This window comes from Nicotiana tabacum, chromosome 21 (assembly GCF_000715075.1).
Source record: "Nicotiana tabacum cultivar K326 chromosome 21, ASM71507v2, whole genome shotgun sequence".
Lineage (NCBI taxonomy): Eukaryota > Viridiplantae > Streptophyta > Magnoliopsida > Solanales > Solanaceae > Nicotiana > Nicotiana tabacum.
The window spans coordinates 92883927-92904427 of record NC_134100.1 but is presented as its reverse complement, the minus strand read 5'-3'; the positions used below and the strand labels follow the sequence as shown (position 1 = coordinate 92904427).

The 20501-nt window shown below is 36.7% G+C and overlaps 1 protein-coding gene across 2 annotated transcripts; it reads right to left on the bottom strand.

Annotated features, from left to right (window-relative positions):
• Positions 1-586: 586 nt before the first annotated feature.
• LOC107831675 (protein tesmin/TSO1-like CXC 5) lies at positions 587-18733 on the bottom strand. 2 transcript variants are annotated; one of them, XM_016659458.2, is made up of 8 exons: positions 18044-18733; positions 16005-16115; positions 14320-14497; positions 11890-12246; positions 11493-11593; positions 11324-11418; positions 5094-5513; positions 587-1033 (listed from the first exon to the last, which is right to left on the bottom strand). In XM_016659458.2, the coding sequence occupies exons 1-8, from the start codon at positions 18367-18369 to the stop codon at positions 786-788; spliced, it is 1836 nt and encodes a 611-aa protein (XP_016514944.1). In that variant the 5' UTR covers positions 18370-18733; the 3' UTR covers positions 587-785. The 2 variants fall into 2 exon arrangements, with proteins under 2 accessions (XP_016514944.1, XP_075098557.1); XM_075242456.1 differs by lacking the exon at positions 587-1033 and adding an exon at positions 3935-4095 and having other exon boundaries at positions 18044-18731.
• Between the last annotated feature and the right edge of the window lie 1768 nt (positions 18734-20501).

The window sequence follows — 20501 nt, the reverse complement described above, 5'->3', positions numbered from 1 at the left end:
GCTATTCTTTTCGTGAAAATATTTCATTTGTCAGCAAATTGGGGAAATATTTCGCTTAAAATAGTACAATTATGTACGATAAGATAGTTTCCAACGTTGCAATCATGCACTAGATATGCTTCTATTAGAATCATCAAACTCTATTGAAACAAGCCTAACATAACAACAACAAACAAACCCAGTGGATTCCCACATGTCGGGTTTTGAGAGGATAGGGTGTACGTCAGATCTTATCTCTACCATGGGAGAGCATAGAGACTATTTTCGTTAGACCCTCGAAAACAGACCTAACATATTCTATCAAATACAGGATGCCACATTTGCATCAATAATTCCTCTCAAGGTGGCACGCCTTAATCCCATAAGCTGAGAAACGGCAAGGACATCTTGAACTAAGGGGAAGGGACCTTAGTAACAACAAAAGAAGTGTGCATTTCCCGATCAAAGAAGCCCTTGAACTGTTCTTCTAGATGAGAAGAGCGAGTCTCAATCCGGATGTCCCGTTTTAATCCACTTGAATTCAGCCCTACACACATTTGACTTCCCTAGGTGCCAATTAGCTAGCAGATGCACATTCAAGAAAAAGTTAAACAAAATACAATTTTGATTGAAATTATACTAAAGTAAATGTGGTAGAAGTTACATGGGTTGTTAGCTCTAACAAATGGGGCCTGAATGAACTTCACTGCTACATCAAAGAAAGACAGAATGAATAAAAGCCTAATATTACAAAAGAAGCAGCAGTTACAGGCAAATCTCATTCTAAAACTCACTACGGTTTATTTTCAGATTTTTGGTTTGACATCCCCATTCTCATCTGGACGATGAACTTTAGGAAATGGATTATTATTAGCAGTAGTTACTACTGCACTAAACAACTGAGTTGTTCTTGGCTGAGGAAGAGCAGACTTGGCAACACCATTGTTTAAGGAATCATGCTGATTCCTCATTTCAGTCGTAGTAAAACCATTACCAATCATATCTTTTTGATCGACGGGGTCAGCACCTCGGATCATTGAAGAACATTTTCGTTCTGAAATTTGAAATAGATGGTTAGTTACATAATGTCATTCCAAATGAAACACAGTGGTAAGCAGCATAAAGAAAAAGGGGAGCAAATCGGAAGTGTGGGGTGGGGGTGGGGGGCGCGTATGCAGTTGCATATGAAGCAAGCATAATCTCTTTTGTTGAAAGCTCTAAAAGCCTATAAAATGATACTGTAACTAAATACTTCACAAATAGTTCTAACAACCCTTAACCAGAAGTCTTGGCTTCGAGCCTTGGAATGGAGTTCATCTTTGGTAGGAAGCACACAAAGCCCACTATCGCAAAAACCACCCATAGTGGGCTTTCTATGGTGTGAATCTAGATTACTCAAGCCAGTGTATTCCAGGCATCGGATGGTTGAACCAAAAGTTCTAACAAATTGTATTATTGATGTTTTAATTTAAATTAATAGGGATTTAAGAATATAAAAATAACATGAAAAAGTAGATAGGTTATATTAGGAATTTAAGAGACAGATAGTACGCATAGGTTATGTGAACATTCAAAGCTAATGCAAGGCGTCCTTTCCTTATTTGTTTCTAGGACCGCAGGTAATTAATTTCTACAAACCGAGAAGAACAAAGCACATGTTCTAATTCACCATGACCTTGCAAGTGTGGTCAAGTGGAATTGATCTGAGATACAAGAGAAAAATGGAGAAAGGAGCTGGTGGCAGTACCTAGAGCTCTGCAGATTTATTATACACGAGGATTCTGAATCAATTTAATCAAACAACAATCAATTGAGCCTCAACCACAAATCAGTTTGGGCCAACTACTCTAAATCCACATCATTTTATTCAAGTCCATTTCAATCCACTAGTAAATAATTTACCTTTCTAAGGCACATGTTAGGAGCACTATAAATCTCTCACTAATCTTTTCCTAGACAACTGATTAAATCCCAAACAATTGTATCGACTATTTGGATCCTTTACTTTGTGCTTTTAGCTAAGGTTTTGTTTGGCTGACACAATATTTTCTGTAAATAAGTCATATTTTGATGTTTGATTATGGATTATAGGAAAATATTTTCTAAGGAGAACATATTCCACCAAAAAGGAAAACATGAATTCCTTTCACTAATAGGCAGAAGTCATTTCCTTTATAACTATTCTAACTTACTCCATATCACGTGTTTCAACCAATACCTGGACATTATTATTTTTTGAAAAGGTGAGGCATAATATAAATGAAACAACACAAATGATATACTGTTAAAACTGTACATGTGCAGCCAAAAGAGAAACTTTGCAAAAGTATAACCCTTCTGAACCTGTAGGGAATGTAGCACTTCTAAAATAGATTCAGCCTCATCTACTTGTTCCATTTTACACCAAAAACAAAGCAATGCTATACACCTGGACATATTATTAACTTTTAATACTTAAAAATTTAATCGAAATACCATTCAATATTCAGACATTATTATCAATCATTAATAAATAAGTTTACATGGAATTCCACAAGATTTTAGTTCTTTGATACTATTTCCCTCCAATTGATTAGGTCTATCTCTTCTTCTTTTATCACATTTAATTATCATATTGTTCATTGTAAAAAAATTTAATCATCATACTGTCATGCCAATGAACCAGTGCATATAGAGGTCTATATAAGATAGAACAAAATTCTCTCAGGCAACCTTCTCTGGCTTTATCTCCATATGTGCTACTTGAACCCTCTGTTGAATGTGATTATTTCTAATCTGTTCTATCCTGTTGACCGCACATCCTCTAAAAATCTGTAGTTTATTCTATGATATCCATCTTGCGGGTATGTTGGGCATTTCAGACTCAACTTTCTCTCCTATATTACTTGTTGGTCTCACATTCGTTCTATGGAACTTGCCTTTTACTTCATTGATTACCCTTCTATCACGTATTATTCTGGTAGCACTCCTTAATTTTATTATTTTTATGTATTGCGTCTTCATTTATCATGTAATTCTTCTTAAAGCTAAGCATAGTTATCTGAATATCTATGATTAGGATCCGTCTAATCTTACGTCACTTCAATCTCCTTTCTGGGGATGAGAATAATGAATGATCTCTGTGATTGCACCAAATTTGTGTTCTTGTAACCAGTAGAGTTATTTGAATTTCAGATAGGTGAGAACTGTGGTTCATTAATCAGCTTTTAGCAGGTTGTAAGAATATGTGGAACTAAATACTGAAGCTGATATAATTACTTGCGAAGGAAACAAAAAGGCAGCTTCTTGCTAATATCTATTCACTCTAGAATAGTTTTTAAGGAATTAGGAAGCTGAATTCGATCATTGGAAAGCAATATGTCAGACCGAGTGCCTCTGAAAGCTAAATTGCTCGGACTCTTCACTTTCCGTGCCGCACACGTGTATTTTAACTGATTTTGGGTATTTTAACCAAAAGCGACGGAGAAATTAGGGACAAATACGATGATTTCTGAAATCAAAACAAAAGCTAGGGTGAAATTGAAGAAAATAGAATACCTTGTATATAGAAATTTCTACGTTAGTCATTTTACTTTTATCTCCTTCTCGGATTCTCCTCTTGATCAGTATTTTCTCTTTCTCGATATACCGGGTAAATTTTGCACATAATCTCTCATAATTTAGACATATTTTATAACTCTATTTTAGATACTTGAATTATTTTTAACCAAATCCCCGCACCCGTATCCGCACCCCCCATCTTAAAATTTAGATCATAAAGGATCCGACCTCTAGATCCGCACCCGTAACGGACACCCGCACCCGAGTCCGAGCAACTTAGTCCGAAACTATCTTTTTTTCTTTGGACAGCAGATCATGGAGCTATAATAAATAACTTACACAGAAGAGAAGACCACTGTGCACAGGTCTGCGGCATGGCAGACAGGAGGAAACGATCAGTCACTTGCTCCTTCACTGTGAAGTAGCTAAAATTTGTGGTGTATTCCTTGCCTTGGTTGGCCTGAATTGGGTAATGCAGAAACAGTTGACGAAATTTTTGCTATGTGGAAAGGGAACAAAATCTTGATCAGTCAGAAGATTTTGAGATACCGCTGCCGCTTACATAATGTAGCCACTCTGGAGAGAAGGAAATAGGAGACGCTTTGAATACAAGATCTTGCTTTATAGACTAAAGCATAGATGCACAAATACTATAATTTTATCGGGTGAACAGATAGATGTAAATGATTAGAACAATGTCACGAGTTTGATGGTAGGTTGATAGATGTAATGCTTACAACGTAGCTCCAACTCGGTACATTTACGAGCATGTAAATAGACTTCCTACCTTACCCATAAAAGGGAAGAACCAGTTACCAGGAGCTAAAGAGGAAGTGAAAGGTGGATTTTTCCTAGAAAAGAGAATTATGATTACCGTGAAAAAGAAGGAAGAGGGATAGTTCCACTTCGAAGGATTACTGAGTAATGGAGTTCTCAATCTTCACTCCTTTACATTCAGTAGCCAATGACATGCTAATTTATGGTGTATGCAGGGAGTCTGGTCGTGGGTTATCATAAACTATGTCAAGTACACAATTCATTTGTCTTGATATACTTGTATGGATTGGGTAATGATACGGATTTGAGCACTTCACATTAATCCTTTAGAATACATTAAAGGGAAGGCCAGTGCACTAAGCTCCCGCAATCCGTAGGATCCGGATACATAAGTAAACATGTCCAACTCAAGCATTATACAATGTACCTCAGGTAGGTTGGTCAGGATACTTGCATATTTGATTATTTATAAGGGAATTAATTAACCACATTTAATTATTTTGGGCTATACTTAGGAATCTAGTAATGGATTGCAATTATCAGCTACCATCTCTTCTTCAGGTCATTACACTTATATCCCTGATAATACTACATTTCTCTTGCCTAACGCAGGAATCCAACAGGAAATTATCTCCCATTTACACTAGAAGACAACAGTTTAAACAGAGGCCATTGAACGTATCACTGAAATGTATTTTGGGGCTTATTTATGGATTCATTGATGTAGATAAATTGGTAACAGCTACATATTCAGTGAATAAGAACCAGGTATGGACAGAAAAGAAAGAGAAACTTACCTTTTAGTTGTCCTAAATCGACAAGCCTATTAAGACAATCACGAAATTTCATCAACACGATTCTTTCTTGTTCTGCATACGTCTCGGTCATGCCCTGCCCGTGGGGCAATTGAGAAGATGTATTACAGTTAAGAGTCGCTAGGTCATTAGGGGAAGCAACAGCAGCTGAAAACATGGTGTGTGATTCATCACACATTAGTGCTAACGTCCCTGGCGACATTGGCCTTTTTGATACATCAGCACCATCCAAACTAGACTCTTCCACACTGATTTTCTCACCCTGGTCCCCACTTGAACAACAGTCAAGCATATCCTTCTCAGTACCAGAATCTTTCTGGTTTTGTACTCGCTCCTGAGTTGATGAAGCCAAGGAAGCTTCTCTCTGCCCCTCAGCCTGTTTTATTGAAGCATCCTTTTCATCTGAAAGCATTCCAACACGTAATCAGTAAAATAATTGGACACCAACTACTGCAAACGTGTAATAAAATCACAAAAATCACATGGTAGAACCACCATATGAAAGATCTTATCTTTCCAACAACATAAGATCTGACTTGCACATTCAGTCCATGCTCAACACATTACTCCACCTATACGAGCTTAGCATCCTATGTGAACTCACATTACCTGTCCCAAGCCCATAAACGAGAGATTTGCGGTAGGTTGATGGTCTAGTAGATCTAGTCCATTTATGATGAATCCTCATTATAACCAATTTATGATTCTAGGGTTCTCCATTCAGCAAAAGAAGTACATCACTAGTGTTTCTTCTAGGAGATCTATTTGCAAAAACATTCTTTATACACAGAACTGATAAAAAAATATAATCTTTTTCATTAGTTCCTTTTTTTTCAAATCAGAACTATTAAGAAGTCAAGTTAAATTCATATATCTGTTGTCATCCACCAGATGCACAGGGAGGCATAACAGTCTGAAAACCTATGTTGCTCGGACTCTCTGAAAATGTTGCCGGGTGCTTGTTGGATCCTCCAAAAGTAGTGCATTTTTGGAGGATCCGACACAGGTACGGCAACATTTTGGAAAGTCCGCGCAACATAGCTGAAAACCAGCTTATGCATAATTACCTTACCTGATCTGCGTAGTCTCCCTCTAACAAATTGGAGTACATCTGGCCCAACTTTCATGCTCTAGTTAGGAACATTGTGGTTTATTTTTGGATAGGGTATCATAATGCATGTGCGGTGACTGTAGAACCTAAATGTGGCTTCTGCTTAATCCTAATTGCGCAAACTCACAAGTAATTCTGCTGTAGATCTTATAGATACTAACAGAAAACATGTTTTATGCATAAGGCTTTCATTTAAACACAAGGTGGGGGAGGAAAAAAGAAATGAGTCTCACTTCAATGAGCACATGAGGGTGTGGCCGAGTAGTCAATGAAGTGGAAAAAGCTACAGGAGACCGAAGTTCAAGTCTCAGCAGAGGCCTATAAAAAACCAGGTGATCAATTCCTCTCGGCCTAAGCCTTGGTGGGAAGAGTTACTTACTACCTATAGGTTATACATTATGTGTACTTATAAATTGGCTTCATTGTATTACAATTAACAATAATAATAGACTTTTCTCCCGTGCATTCTCACATGGTATCAGAGCTAACGTGAGAGATTCATCGTTGTGCAAAAATACCAGCGACTCCGGGAAGAAGAAATCAGTTAATCAGAAAATTTTCCGGTGGCTGCAGGTCTGTCCGATTTAAAAGTTCCTTTTTTGTGGGTGTTGTGCAAAAACCAACACCAGCACGAAGTAGATCACCCTCCGGCGACCAACCCCGAAAAAAATCTCCGCCAGAATACCTGGCACGCACCCTCACGTTTCGCTGACAGTGAATTTTCCGGCGAGACCTCTGATCCACGCGCCGGCAGTTCCGATCATTTTTTGGCCCAGCTTCTTCAGGACAAATTTCTCGGGAGGTGATTTCGAGCATGTCCATATAATTTTCTTTCTAATCCGACAACTTTGGAATTTTCCGACGAGCTACAGTGTTTTCCGGCGTGAACAATGTTTTCTTCCTGTCGTGAACAGTGTTTTCCCAAATATTTCATCAGTTTTCCCATAGGAGTTATTGATTTCTACTATTTCAAGTGAAGACCCTGATTTTTAACTCCAACTAAGAAAAAGAAAAAAAGTGTTCTGATTTGGCATTCCAAGGTTAACCATACAACTTTTAGTCAAGAATTTGAGAAATTGGTTGTAGCAAAATGGGATCCAATACTATGAATAGCTGAATGGTCTCTCTACTGGATTATATTGAGTTCCTTCAGTACAAAGCGTGTAAACATACATCCATAAGCAGACATCTTCTGTTATTCAAACAGGTAATAGCGTGACTTGTGTCTCCCAATCTTCATCCTCCGAGTCTTGGGTCATTGATTCAGGTGCATCTGATCACATCTCTGGTAACAAATCTCTTTTCACTACTATTTCATATTCTCAATCTCTTCCAACAGTCACAATGGCTAACGGGTCTCAAACCATAGCAACTGGAATAGGTCAAGCAAGTCCACTTCCTTTCTTACCTTTAAATTCAGTTCTCTATGTTCCCAGTAGTCCTTTTAATCTCATAGCTGTTAGTCGCTTAGCCAAATCACTTAAATGCTCTGTTTTATTTCTTGATGACATTGTTTTTATACAGGAACACAGTACAGGGCGAATCATTGGTACCGGGCATGAATCAAATGGACTTTATTACCTTATCCTTGCAAAATCACATGGACTCACATCTTGTATTCCTTCAACTTGTCCTGTTACTGATTCACCAGATTTATTACATAAACGGTTGGGACATCCCGGTTTGTCAAAACTTCAGAAAATGGTACCTGGTTTATCGCACTTGTCCACTCTAGAGCGTGAGTCATGTCAGCTCGGTAAGCATACCCGCTCCCATTTCCCTCGGCGTCTTGATAATCGGGCAGAGTCACCTTTTGCTTTAGTTCATTCAGATGTTTGGGGTCCTAGTCGGGTCAGTTCTACCTTGGGATTCCGCTACTTTGTCATTTTCATTGATGATTATTCCAGGTGCACTTGGATATTTTTGATGAAAAATCGGTGTGAGTTGTTTTTCTATTTTCCAGACCTTCTACGCTGAAATTCAAAATCAATTTGGGGATCTATCTGCACATTTCGTAGTGATAATGCCCTAGAGTATTTGTCTTCTCCATTCCAGTAGTTTATGAACTCTCATGGGATTATTCATCAAACATCTTGTCCGTACACATCTCAACAAAATGGGGTAGATGAAAGAAAGAATAGACATCTTATTGAAACTGCTCGTACCTTACTCATACAATCTCATGTTCCGTTGCGTTTTTTGGGGATACAGTTCTTACATCTTACTATCTTATTAATCGTATGCCATCTTCAGCTATTCGGAATCAAGTTCCATTCTCTGTCCTGTTTCCCCACTTACCTTTGTTTTCTCTTCCACCCAGTGTCTTTGGGAGCACGTGTTTTGTTCATAACCTTACTCCAGGAGAAGATAAGTTAGCTCCTCGTGCTCGTAAGTGCGTATTTCTGGGTTGCTCGAGAATGCAAAAGGGGTATCTATGCTTTTCTCCTGACCTCCGGCGCTACCTTATGTCCGCTGATGTTACCTTCTTTGAAACTCAATCATACTTCACAGGTCCAGGTAATCACTTAGATATTTCTGAGGTGCTACCAATTCCATCTTTTGGAGATTCAGTCACAATCTCCCATTCATCTTCCTCTACAACTCCAGCTCCACCACCTATAGCTCAAGTTCCACCACCTAGTCCAGTTCAACCTTCTGCAGTTCCACCACTCCTGACTTATCATCGGTTGTCTCCTCTTAGTGAACCGATTGCACTACGGAAAGGTATACGGTCCACACTTAATCCTAATCCCCATTATATCGGTTAAAGTTACCATCGTCTGTCATCACCCCATTGTGCATTTGTATCATCTTTGTCCTCTGTTTCCATCCCTAAGTCTACAGGTGAAGCACTATCTCATCCAGGATGGCGATAAGTTATGATTGACGAGATATCTGCTTTACATACGAGTGGTACTTGGGAGCTTGTTCCTCTTCCTTCAGGTAAATCGATTGTTGGTTGTCGTTGAGTGTATGCAGTTAAAGTTGGTCCAGATGGCCAGGTTGATCGACTTAAGGCTCGTCTTGTTGCCAAAGGGTATACTCAGATATTTGGGCTCGATTACAGTGATACTTTCTCTTCTGTTGCTAAAATAGCATCAGTCCGCCTTTTTCTATCCATGGCTGTTGTTCGCCATTGGTCTCTCTATCAGTTGGACATTAATAATGCTTTTCTTCACGGTGACCTTGAGGATGAGGTTTATATGGAGCAACCACCTGGTTTTGTTGCTCAGGGGAGTCTAGTGGCCTTGTATGTCGGTTGCGCCGGTCCCTCTATGGTCTAAAGCAGTCTCCTCGAGCCTGGTTTGGTAAGTTCAGCACAGTTATTCGGGAGTTTGGCATGACTCGTAGTGAAGCTTATCACTGTGTATTTTATCGACATTCTGCTCCTAATCTGTGTATTTATGTGGTGGTTTATGTTGATGATATTGTTATTACCGGCAATGATCAGGATGGTATTACTAAGTTGAAGCAACATCTCTTTCAGCACTTGTAGACTAAGGATCTGGGCAGATTAAAGTATTTTCTGGGTATTAAGGTCGCGCAGTCTAGCTCAGGTATTGTGATCTCACAACGGAAGTATGCCTTAGACATTCTTGAGGAGACAGGAATGACAGGTTGTATACCTGTTGATACTCCTATGGATCCGAATTCTAAACGTCTGCCAGGGCAGGGAGAGCCGCTTAGCGATCCTGCAAGATATAGGTGTCTGGTTGGTAAATTAAATTACCTCACAGTGACTAAACCTGACATTTCCTTTCCTGTGAGTGTTGTAAGTCAGTTTATGGATTCTCCCTGTGATAATCATTGGGATGAAGTTGTCCGCATTCTTCGGTATATAAAATCAGTTCCAGGCAAAGGACTATTGTTTGAGGATCGAGGCCATGAGCAGATCGTTGGATACTCAGATGTTGATTGTGCAAGATCACCTTCTGATAGACGTTCTACGTCTGGATATTGTGTTTTAGAAGGAGGTAACTTGGTGTCTTAGAAGAGCAAGAAACAGAATGTCGTTGCTCGATCGAGTACAGAAGCAGAATATCGAGCAATGGCTATGCAACATGTGAGCTAGTTTGGACCAAAAAACAATTGCTCAAAGAATTGAAATTTGGTGAGATCAGCCAAATGGAACCTGTGTGTGATAATCAAGTTGTCCTTCATATTGCATTGAATCTGATGTTCCATGAGAGAACTAAACATATTGAGATTGACTGTCACTTTGTCAGAGAAAAGATACTCTCAGGAGATATTACTACAAAGTTTGTGAAGTCGAATGATCAACTTGCAGATATTTTTACCGTGTCCCTCAATGATCCTCGTATTAGTTATATATGTAACAAGCTCGGTACATATAATTTGTATGCACCAGCTTGTGGGGAGTGTTAGAATAGCTATGTGAATATATATGTAATTAGTCCCAGTCCTATAGGTAATATGAGTAGGTTATATATTATGAGTACTTAAAAATATAGTTCATTGTATTACAATTAACAATAATAATAGACTTTTCTCCCGTGCATTCTCACACACACAAGCCGCCTAAAGAAATTGAGTTTCTGTGATGATTTGGTGCTTTCACGTTTCGACCAGCGGAAAACTAGATCTAATTCATTTCCACCAGAAATCATTTCATACTCCATTCCAATTATCTTTGACTGATTATCCATTTGGAGTAAGAAAAAAAAAACCATTCATCCCTAAGCTGCTGTTTATAATTCCCAAGGATCAAGAAGGAAAAAGACTTAAATAGTAAAGCGAGAGAGTGAAGAAAATACTTCAACCAACAACAACAACAACAATCCAGTAGAATCCCACTAGTGGGGTTTGGGGAGGGTAGAGTGTACGCAGACCTTATCCCTACCAGGGGGGTAGGGAGGCTGTTTCCGGGAGACCCTCGGCTCAACAGACGAGACAAAAAGAAAATACGTCAACCGTTATTTTAAAAATTATGTCAGAAAAAAGTCTTGATAACTTCTTACTTTCTAATGGAAACTCAATTTATGATTTTAAAGTGAACATAAAGGTGGAATCAATATAACAAAGATGATGGACCAAACGTATTGGTCATACAAGTAATCAAAAGTACTTAAAAGATATATACCTGCCAGCATCTTTGCTGCTTCTCCTGAATGTAAAACTAAAACTGAGCAAAGTTCCTTCAAGTCTTGTGGTTGGATGAGGTCTGCCAACAGAGACCTTCAACCATAACATGACAATTAGTTTGCTGAATGAGCAGTAAAGGTTAATTTCTTAGGGGTAGTTACTGCTACCTGTAAGTAAACTTGGAAGGACCCACTGTTGCAGCATTTCCAACACAAGGACCAGGAACTGAAGATAATGAAGGTAGGACAGAAGCCTTGATATGGTTCCCCTGTATAATACAGTATGTTAATTCATCCATCAATTATTTTCTGGGAAGCTGCAAGTTGTCTCTCCTGCTTATTTTAAGCAAAAAATATCAACAAGAATAAATCCAGAAAACGAATTTCACGCAGTTGTTAAATGCATTTTCTCTGATGAAAACCATGCCCTTCAGTGTGCAATCAACTATTATCAGCAATGCAGCGATGCCCGGTGGATTATACTAATGAGAAGGAACTCGGACATTCTTCACCAATCAAACAGTTGAAAAATGCCTCGAGTTCAATGGTAAAGGATATCATTTACCTGTTGGGATTGTCCATGCCTGTGAACAGGTTCCTTAACTGATGACCCAAAGAACAGCTCCTGGCCCTTTCTTTTCTTGTTCACAGGAGACAATCCATAACCAGAGGATCCAATGGCCCCTGTGATAGCAGCATTTGCCGCCTGCTGGAGATATGCCATGTTGTTTGCATGATCTCCATGGAAAAGAGCCTGCCTCTCTTCACTTCCTTCAAAATTTTTGCAGTCCATGCATTTACAATTTTCAGAGCAAAGAATGTTGGCTTGGAAGCACTCACAATACTTCTTGAGGCAACCTGATTTCTTGCAGTGGCATCCTTTGTTATGCTTTGCCAAGACTAAGACATCCCCAATTTCCTCCTAAAAAGGTTTAAACGCAGTTCGAAAGTTACCAAATAGAATAAGAAACAACATTTGAAGCTACTTTGACTTACATCAAATTTCAACTCTGCCAAATTCATCCTTATAAGCACAAGTAGTTCTAGAAATCAAGCAAAATTTCACAAAAGAGAATAAGTTCTTAGGACATCATGAGAACAATAGTATAAAATGATACAGCTTCAAAACCACCATATTGAGTTAACTAAGTTGACTTCGTAGTTAGATTGACCCCTTTAGGTAAATTCTACAAAGTGGTTGTTAGACCTACTATGTTGTATGGGGCAGAGTATTGACCACTCACGAACTCACACGTTCAGAAAATGAAAGTAGTGGAAATGAGGATGCTTAGATAGATGTGTGGGCAAACTAGGAGAGATAAGATTAGGAATGAAGATATAAGGGACAAGGTGGGAATGGCCTCTGTGGTAGACAAAATGAGGGAAGCGAGGCTGAGATGGTTCGGGCATGTGAAGAGAAGGAGAGCAGATACCCCAGTGAGGAGGTGCAAGAGGCTGGCATTGATAGGTCTGAGGAGAGGTAGAGATAGACCGAGGAACAATTGGGAAGAGGTGATTAAATAGAACATGACACATATTCAACTCACCGAAAACATGACCCTAAATAGGAGAGTATGGAGGTCAAGGATTAGGATAGATGGTTAGTAGTTAGTCGAGCGCATGGTTCTAGTTTAGAGCACCTTATCTGCTCCCTCTTCACTTCATCAATATTATTGTTATTATTGTATTATTTTCTTATCCCTCAAATTTATTACTACTGTTATTTCTTTTACTTTGGTTATATTTACTATTTTGCTGCCTTGCGAGATTTTACTGGGTTGTTGTATCTTTACTATTTTGCTGTCAATACTTCTTTCTTCAATATTTTTATCTTTAACTTTTTTTACTCTTGTATTTTTCAAACCTATTTTGAAAATGTTTTCTTTAGCCGAGGGTCTATCGGAAACAACCTCTCTACCTCACACAAGGTAGGGGTAAGGTCTCAGTACACCCCACCGTCCCTACTTGTGGGAACACACTGGATATGTTGTTTTGGAGCCGCATTTGATTAATTTCTCAAAGTTAAATTTTTATAATAATGATAATTGACTAAACGGCTATCTAGCTCTAAAGTTCTTCCGGGTAAGAATTATCTCTTTTTTTTTTCCAACAATGATTCCAGCAATTTTCAATAAGTAGATTGTTAGTTGTTAAATCTACAACCACCAAATAGTTGATGAATGTTTTCCTTTGACAAAATTTGGATCATTTAGTTTGGTCAAGCACAAAGAGGATACTAGATATATTATGTTTTCTCTCTTCTTTTGACATGATTTTTTCTTTTTTTTCTTCCCAGAAGGAAAAAGATGATTTAAAATTAATCATAAAGAAGTTCATAAAACTATTCCTTTGTCCAAACTTATAGGACACTCTTCTCATTTTGGGACGTCCCAAAAATGATCGACAACATACCTCTTTATACAACTTGAAAATTTTCAAGAAGTCAAACTCAGTCATTCAAAATCTAAACTCTGATGTGATGTTTTCTCAGTCAAACTAAATTTCAAAGGGTGCATTGGTTATGAAAATACCTTTAATAGAAGCACCTTTCTTACTCTTACACGCAATACACAGAATATAGATTTATATTAGATAAGGTACAGATATAGGTTACTTTTTACTGTTTGTAAGATTAGTCAAAATTCCAGTATTCAAATGCAAGCTTGAATAACCACTGACATTTACATTTATTTACAAGCTGAATTCGAGCTCAAAGTCAAACTAAAAATTGATCCTAATTGACTACTCAAGCTCAGAAAGTTCAAGTAAATATTTATATTGCATTTCCTACTTTTCATATCAGCAATTTTTAACCAGGTCATTGCCTGAAGAGAATCTGAATAAACAAATAGTAACATAGACCACAAGGACATTAATGGGAGTAACATGTCCAGGATATCTTCAGATCTCTAGCATAATTAGAATAAAGATTTTTATGAATAGTTCAACTTTTAAGAAAGCATCATCCACGAATCTGCTTAGTTTTAAGAAGTACCTTATTATCTCGAGCTCCATGCGGACTGCTGGCGATTTTAGGCCTGAATGCATGTGGATTACGCTCTAAAGTAGCTTCAACTGCCTCACGTCTAGCAGGCTCATTTTCAACATTATTATGACAATTGTTACAATTGCACCCATCACAGTATATGCCAGATGCAAAGCATTCACAATACCTGATCCAAAAATAGAAAGAAAGCAAAGAAAAGTCACATTGCATAAGAACTAAAGCAGTGACTCTAAGTAGTAATGCATAAAAGCGAAATAAATCTTACAAATAACAGAGAATGGAATTGTATAAACATATTACCTGCACCCTAACTGTGAGAGGGAAAAAAAGGGATTGACTTAAACCATCCGAAATACACCAATGTCCCACAAATTGACCTTTTCCATGGGTTGGTTTTCAACCCTAGAAAACCATTGTGGTGGTTTATTTTGATTTTTATACATAAAAAGCTGCAAAAACTCAAATAAAACCTCCATTTTCAAAATGTAGACTGTATACATGTATTGCATGGCCACTTTGAAACAAATAGCCCATTTATTTCATGGTTAGAACCTAATGGCCAAAAGGTTTACTTTTGCAAATGGTGAATTTACTAAGAACAGTGTGGTTTTATATGTGGGCTACAGCTGGTAATTTTTGTATGTAATCATGTTATGTATAAACCACAAACTTCCATGTATAGCACAAAAACATAAACTCTAAACCCCAAATTTATCATATGTAAAGTCTATAATCCTAAACTTTGAGCTCCTAATGTAACGTCATATAACCAAAAACACCAGACTTTCTAACGTATAGTTGAACTGTAAACACCTAAACTATAATCTATACTGAATCTACCAAAATTGTCAACCAACCAACCACAAGCTAACTAAACTAAATTGATTGGATATTTTGGAAAAACCAGTGCAAAATATGATTAGGTTATGGTTTTACTTCAAAACCACCCCAAACCGCCAATGTACATCCATGTACACATCTAGTCATCATTGATTGGAAATCGTATGCGGCGGAGAACTTTTCCTAAAATTTTGCCACTATGTGTATGTGCTCACAAGATTAATGCAAAGACAGTCAGTACTATGACACAAAGAGAAATAATTCACATATACTCCTGCAAGTGAAACTTTGCGCACTTAAACAGATTAAGAAAAAAGGCCCTGGAAAAAGCATTGAATCGAGCTGGTGCCCAAGGTAATTTAAGTGATGGAATAGGCTTTAATCTCATTATTATCCTTCCTTTTACAAAATTACCAATAAGCCCTAGGATAAAATTATTAGCTTCTTTAGAACAGGGATTAAACATATCGAAGGTGCCAAAAGGAGTAAAATATCCTTACAATATCTGGTCATTTCGCATCTTTATTTTCCATTTTCTTAACCCTTCCTGTTGGGAATTGTTTAGTTGATAATATTTGTTTGGACCAATGAATATGTTTTTTTTAAGACACATCTATGCTTGATTACCTCATGTATATCCCTTCCAACAAATATTTTGCCATCAAGAAGGGAAAAAATAGAAATTTAAGAGCTTATCAGTGCCGAAAGGACAATAGAAGAACAGTCATTTCAGAGCTTATCAGTGCTACCTTCATGTGTTTGCCATCCATTAATATATTTTAGTTATTTTTGAGATTTTCCACATATCTGTATGAGACGGAGGTAGTACTTACAACTTTAGACATCGAGAGTGTTTGCAGTTACACTGCTTCTGCTTTTTAGGAGTACCATCTTTTACCTCACTAGCACTTTGCCTTGGCCGTGCTCTTGGAGAATCTGGTTTCCTGGAAACAGTGAGTATTAGCATCATATAGATCATATTCAGTCTAAGCTAACATAAAAATGCTCCCTCTCACAGCTTCGTAAATCAAAATCCCAAAAACTTGTGTAGAGCCCACAAACAAACCCTAGACGGATGATGATCAACAGTAAGAAATGTGAAGCCAAGGCAAATCACAAATACACCCAGCATTTTACATGTTTGAGGTGAGCAAAATGAGATAACTGTAGATATTAATATTACTTATACAAGAAACAGAGAGCTCTTTGATAACTATGTCCAATTTCAAGTCTGAGGGATGTGAGACAAGCATTATGATGTACTCTGACGATGATTTAGAAACTTATCGACAAATTTAGGATCAACAAGACAGAAGACTCTATGATCAACTAATCAATGTGATTTCGAAGTGGCTAACCACAAAATAATATAAGGTTAACAGTTTAAATTAAGGAAATTTGTGTGACAAACAAACTGAAAAGTCAAATCTTTTTGTGAAGTAGACCCACAAGCGTAAATGGAAACCAATTTGGCTGGAGCATGCCTACATGTGTACAAATATTGTTTCTTTCCATAAGTTAGCAAGTAATTGCAAACGACTTACTCCTCCGTTCCAGTTTATGTGAACCTATTTCCTTTTTGGTCCGTTCCAAAAAGAATGACCCCTTTCTAAATTTGGAAGCAATTTATCTTAAACTTACAATTCTACCCTTAATGAGAAGCTTTTATAACCACACAAATACTCTGGGCCCCTTTTTGACTTATTTAGGACCACAAATTCTAAAAGTCTTCAATTTTTCTTAAACTCCGTGCCCAATCAAACAGGTTCACATAAATTGAAACGGAGGGAGTACAAGGTTGTAAGGAAAGGATCATGATTATCATCTCTAATGTCATGTGCTGCTCACCAGTCAACCAAAATATAGAAACAAAGAATCACTTATAAAAGCCTAGCAAGGTGGACCAAATGAAATCTAAAGAACAAGAAAGGCAAATTCAAACATTTCCGAATCCAAACATTTTCTACCCTCTCGGGCTCTCACTTCCCCCCTCTCCTCATGGATATAAGAAACAAATTTCGTTTCTAACCTTTTCATCTGACGCTAACCTACAAACAGATTACTGATTAATTACCTATCCTAGTTCCACCAGAAAAGCTTGAACTTTCCCTAGCAACAGCCCCTAGTATTTGTGAAAGAAATCTCAAATTCTGTGTCTTTCTCTTTATGGATAACCAAGAAATCCATTGTTTCTGGTTTAGAAAATCAGTGGATATGGGCTTTCTACCATTCCCCATTCAAATACCACACTTCATTCACCAACCAAGATTTGAACTCATGGCGTGCGCCTACCACAAATATAGCCTATAATACCTTTTGACCAAAGCCCTAGAGGCATCTCATATTCTCTTTCTACATGCTCAAAGAAGCAGGGGCGAATGTAGGCTTTAAGAAATGGGTTCGGCAAAACCAAGTATCTTTGGCCCAAACCCTGTATAAGTGTTAAGAAATCCACCAAATACGTACAAAAATCAGATTTAAAATTCAGTTACTAGCACTTGAGGTCGTTGTCCTAGAATCCAGAACCTATAAAGTTTAAATTCCTCGATATATATATATTAAGAAATCCATTAAATATTTATAAATATTTGACTTTGATCACAAGATATTATTCTATATTAACTTGCGGTCATTGTAGGAACCCATAAAATTCAAACTGTGAATCGGCCTTTGTCTGTAATACCGTTCACATTGAATCAAAGCCCTAGAGGCTTCTTATATTCTCTTCCTACATGCTCAAAGATGCATTCTTTAGCAAATAACAAACAAATTATAGAGTTTATAACAAACTTTTAACTATAATTTCCTCTAATCCTGACAAATTTCAGTTAAATGAGCTAAAACAAGACCCTCTTTTTCCGTAGATACTTACAGAGGAGGTCGTATTGAAGGATGAGTAGTCGGCACCGCAGTTTGTTTCGTCGGCATTAACACCATATGTTGCTGCGTCTGTGGCCTTTGCAGTTGTATTGATTTCACAAGCGGTTGAATCTGCTTTGTTTGCTCCGGCATAGCGGTGCCCGGAGATTGACCACCACTGCCACCGAACACCGTGAAATCCAGCTGCCTAGCCAGCTTCTTCGCCGGAATATCCACTGCCACCTGCGGCTGCACCGTCGTAGCTGCATCAGCGGAAACAGCCACCTCCGATTGAGCCTTGTTAGGAGGGAAAAAATCCCCTCCCTCACTATTCTCCATTCAAACACACAATAAAAACTCAACAAACGCCCAGAAATTACAAAATCTCACAAATTCACTGATTATCCACTGCAAATACCACGATAATTCCACAAATTTCAACAAACATAACGAAAAAACTGCTTAAAATTCAAAATTTCGACAGGTGAAGCTGTGTAATTCGAAAATCAGATTCAAATTACAAAAAACCAGCGAATGTTGGCTAGAAATCCACTCAAATTATTCACCTAATTCAACAATAAGTTCGATCGACAAATACACATACACTGTGTGTGTGCGTGTTTTATGTATGTACACAGGCGGAAGGAGAAAAGAAGGGATTTTTCGAAGAAGAGAAGCAGCAGCAAATATTTGCTGCTCCCTCTAAAGCTTTTGAAATTCAATTTTGTAAATATTGGACGGTACGATTTCGGTAAAAAGTTTCATCGTGCGGTGGCTGCGGGGAGAATTAATCTAACGGCTTAAATTCATAGAAGCTTTGTAGGATTATCTATAACCGTCGGATTAGAAGAGAATTAGAATGCGTGTTCGGTCACTCTTTTTTACATGCTCATTTCATCTAAATAAGATGACACTTTTATTATTTAATAACTAATCTTACTTAGCGTTCGAACATAGATTTAGTTAAAACCTGAAAAAAGAGTTTTTGAAAGTTGAATTTATATTTGGACATACATTTTATTTGGAAAAAAAATTGAAGTTTTGTGAGTGGAATACAAAATTTCACCAAAAAACTACCTTAAAGTTTTTGGGAACTTGAATTTTTTTTTCAAAAACTGATCATATTCCATGAACAAATAGTATTTCAAAAAAATTTTGAAAAAAAAAAATAGTTAAAATCTATGGCCAAACATGAAACAAATTATATAAAATAATAATGGATATTATAGCAGATGGCTTGCAACATTTAGGAAAAAGAGCAAAATTAGGGTATTATATGTACTGACATTGTAATTGAATTCAAAATAAGCAGATATCATCTTAACCTGGTTTAATGAACAATTTAGTTAAGTTAGTTATGTTGTTTTATGATTATATAATTAATATTTTTTTTACTATTATAGACAAAACTTATCCAAAAAATCAAACTTTTACATTTTTTAATATGCAACAACATTTGTTATTTTCATTTTTTTTCATTTTTTTAATATGCATCAACATATATTCTTAAGAAAGGAAAAAGAAAAAGCCACAAGAAAAGTAAAATGACACAATTTCTGGATAACTCGTAAACAAGAAAAGGACGAAGAATGTAAATAAATATTTTTGTTGCTTCAGAAATAGAAGAGAGGTTTGATATGGTTATCCTCACATTTGTTATGTTATTTTCAATTTTTTTTCAAGTCAAGTGATTTAGGTTTTTTATTTTAGAATGACAGATTTTATTAGATAAATTTTGATAATTGAGCGACCATTTGAGTAATGGAATCTATTGAAGTAAAAATTAAAACATACAAAAAGAATAATATGATGAAAATAAATAAATTACCTCAAGAAATAGTTGTTTATTTATTTAAACCTGATACAATGGAACTCAAAGACAGATTTAATAGAAGAATAATACTGTAACACAATGTAAAAGTACTTCACCAAGTTAAATATAAATATATATATATATATATATATACACACACACACATAAGCTAGCGTTTGAACATTGATTTGGTTGAAACTTGAAAATTGAATTTTTGAAATTATATTAAAAAATAATTTTTTGGAAGTTGAAGTTGTATTTTGGACATGCATTTTATTTGAAAAAAAACTTTAAGTTTTAAGAGCAGAAGAAAGAATTTCATCCATAAATAGCGCTAAACCAATTTTTGGGAACTTGAAAAAAAAATCAATTTTTTTCAAAAACTTATCATATTCAATGAATAAACAGTGTTTCAAATTATTTTTTTGAAAAAAGTAGCAAAAATCTGTAGTCAAACGGAAGCTAACTACTATGGTTAAAAACACCAAATTAGAGCATTGTATCAATGAGCTCTAAATCCTCCTTGTATAAAAAAAATAACGCGTTTTGATATATAAAACTTTCTTAAACTTAAACTTATATTTTTTCTTAATGACATGTTCTTATTGTCATAGAAAGGTTATGACAACTTTAAGATTACAAAAGTTCGAAAATACTT

Coding starts and splice junctions, on each gene's coding strand:
- LOC107831675 (XM_016659458.2), bottom strand. CDS start 18,369: ATGGAGAATAGTGAGGGAGGGGATTTTTTCCCTCCTAACAAGGCTCAA. Junction 14,498..16,004: donor CACTCTCGATGTCTAAAGTT/GTAAGTACTACC, acceptor TTTTTGGATCAG/GTATTGTGAATGCTTTGCAT. Junction 5,514..11,323: donor AGCAGCAAAGATGCTGGCAG/GTATATATCTTT, acceptor GAATGCTTTCAG/ATGAAAAGGATGCTTCAATA.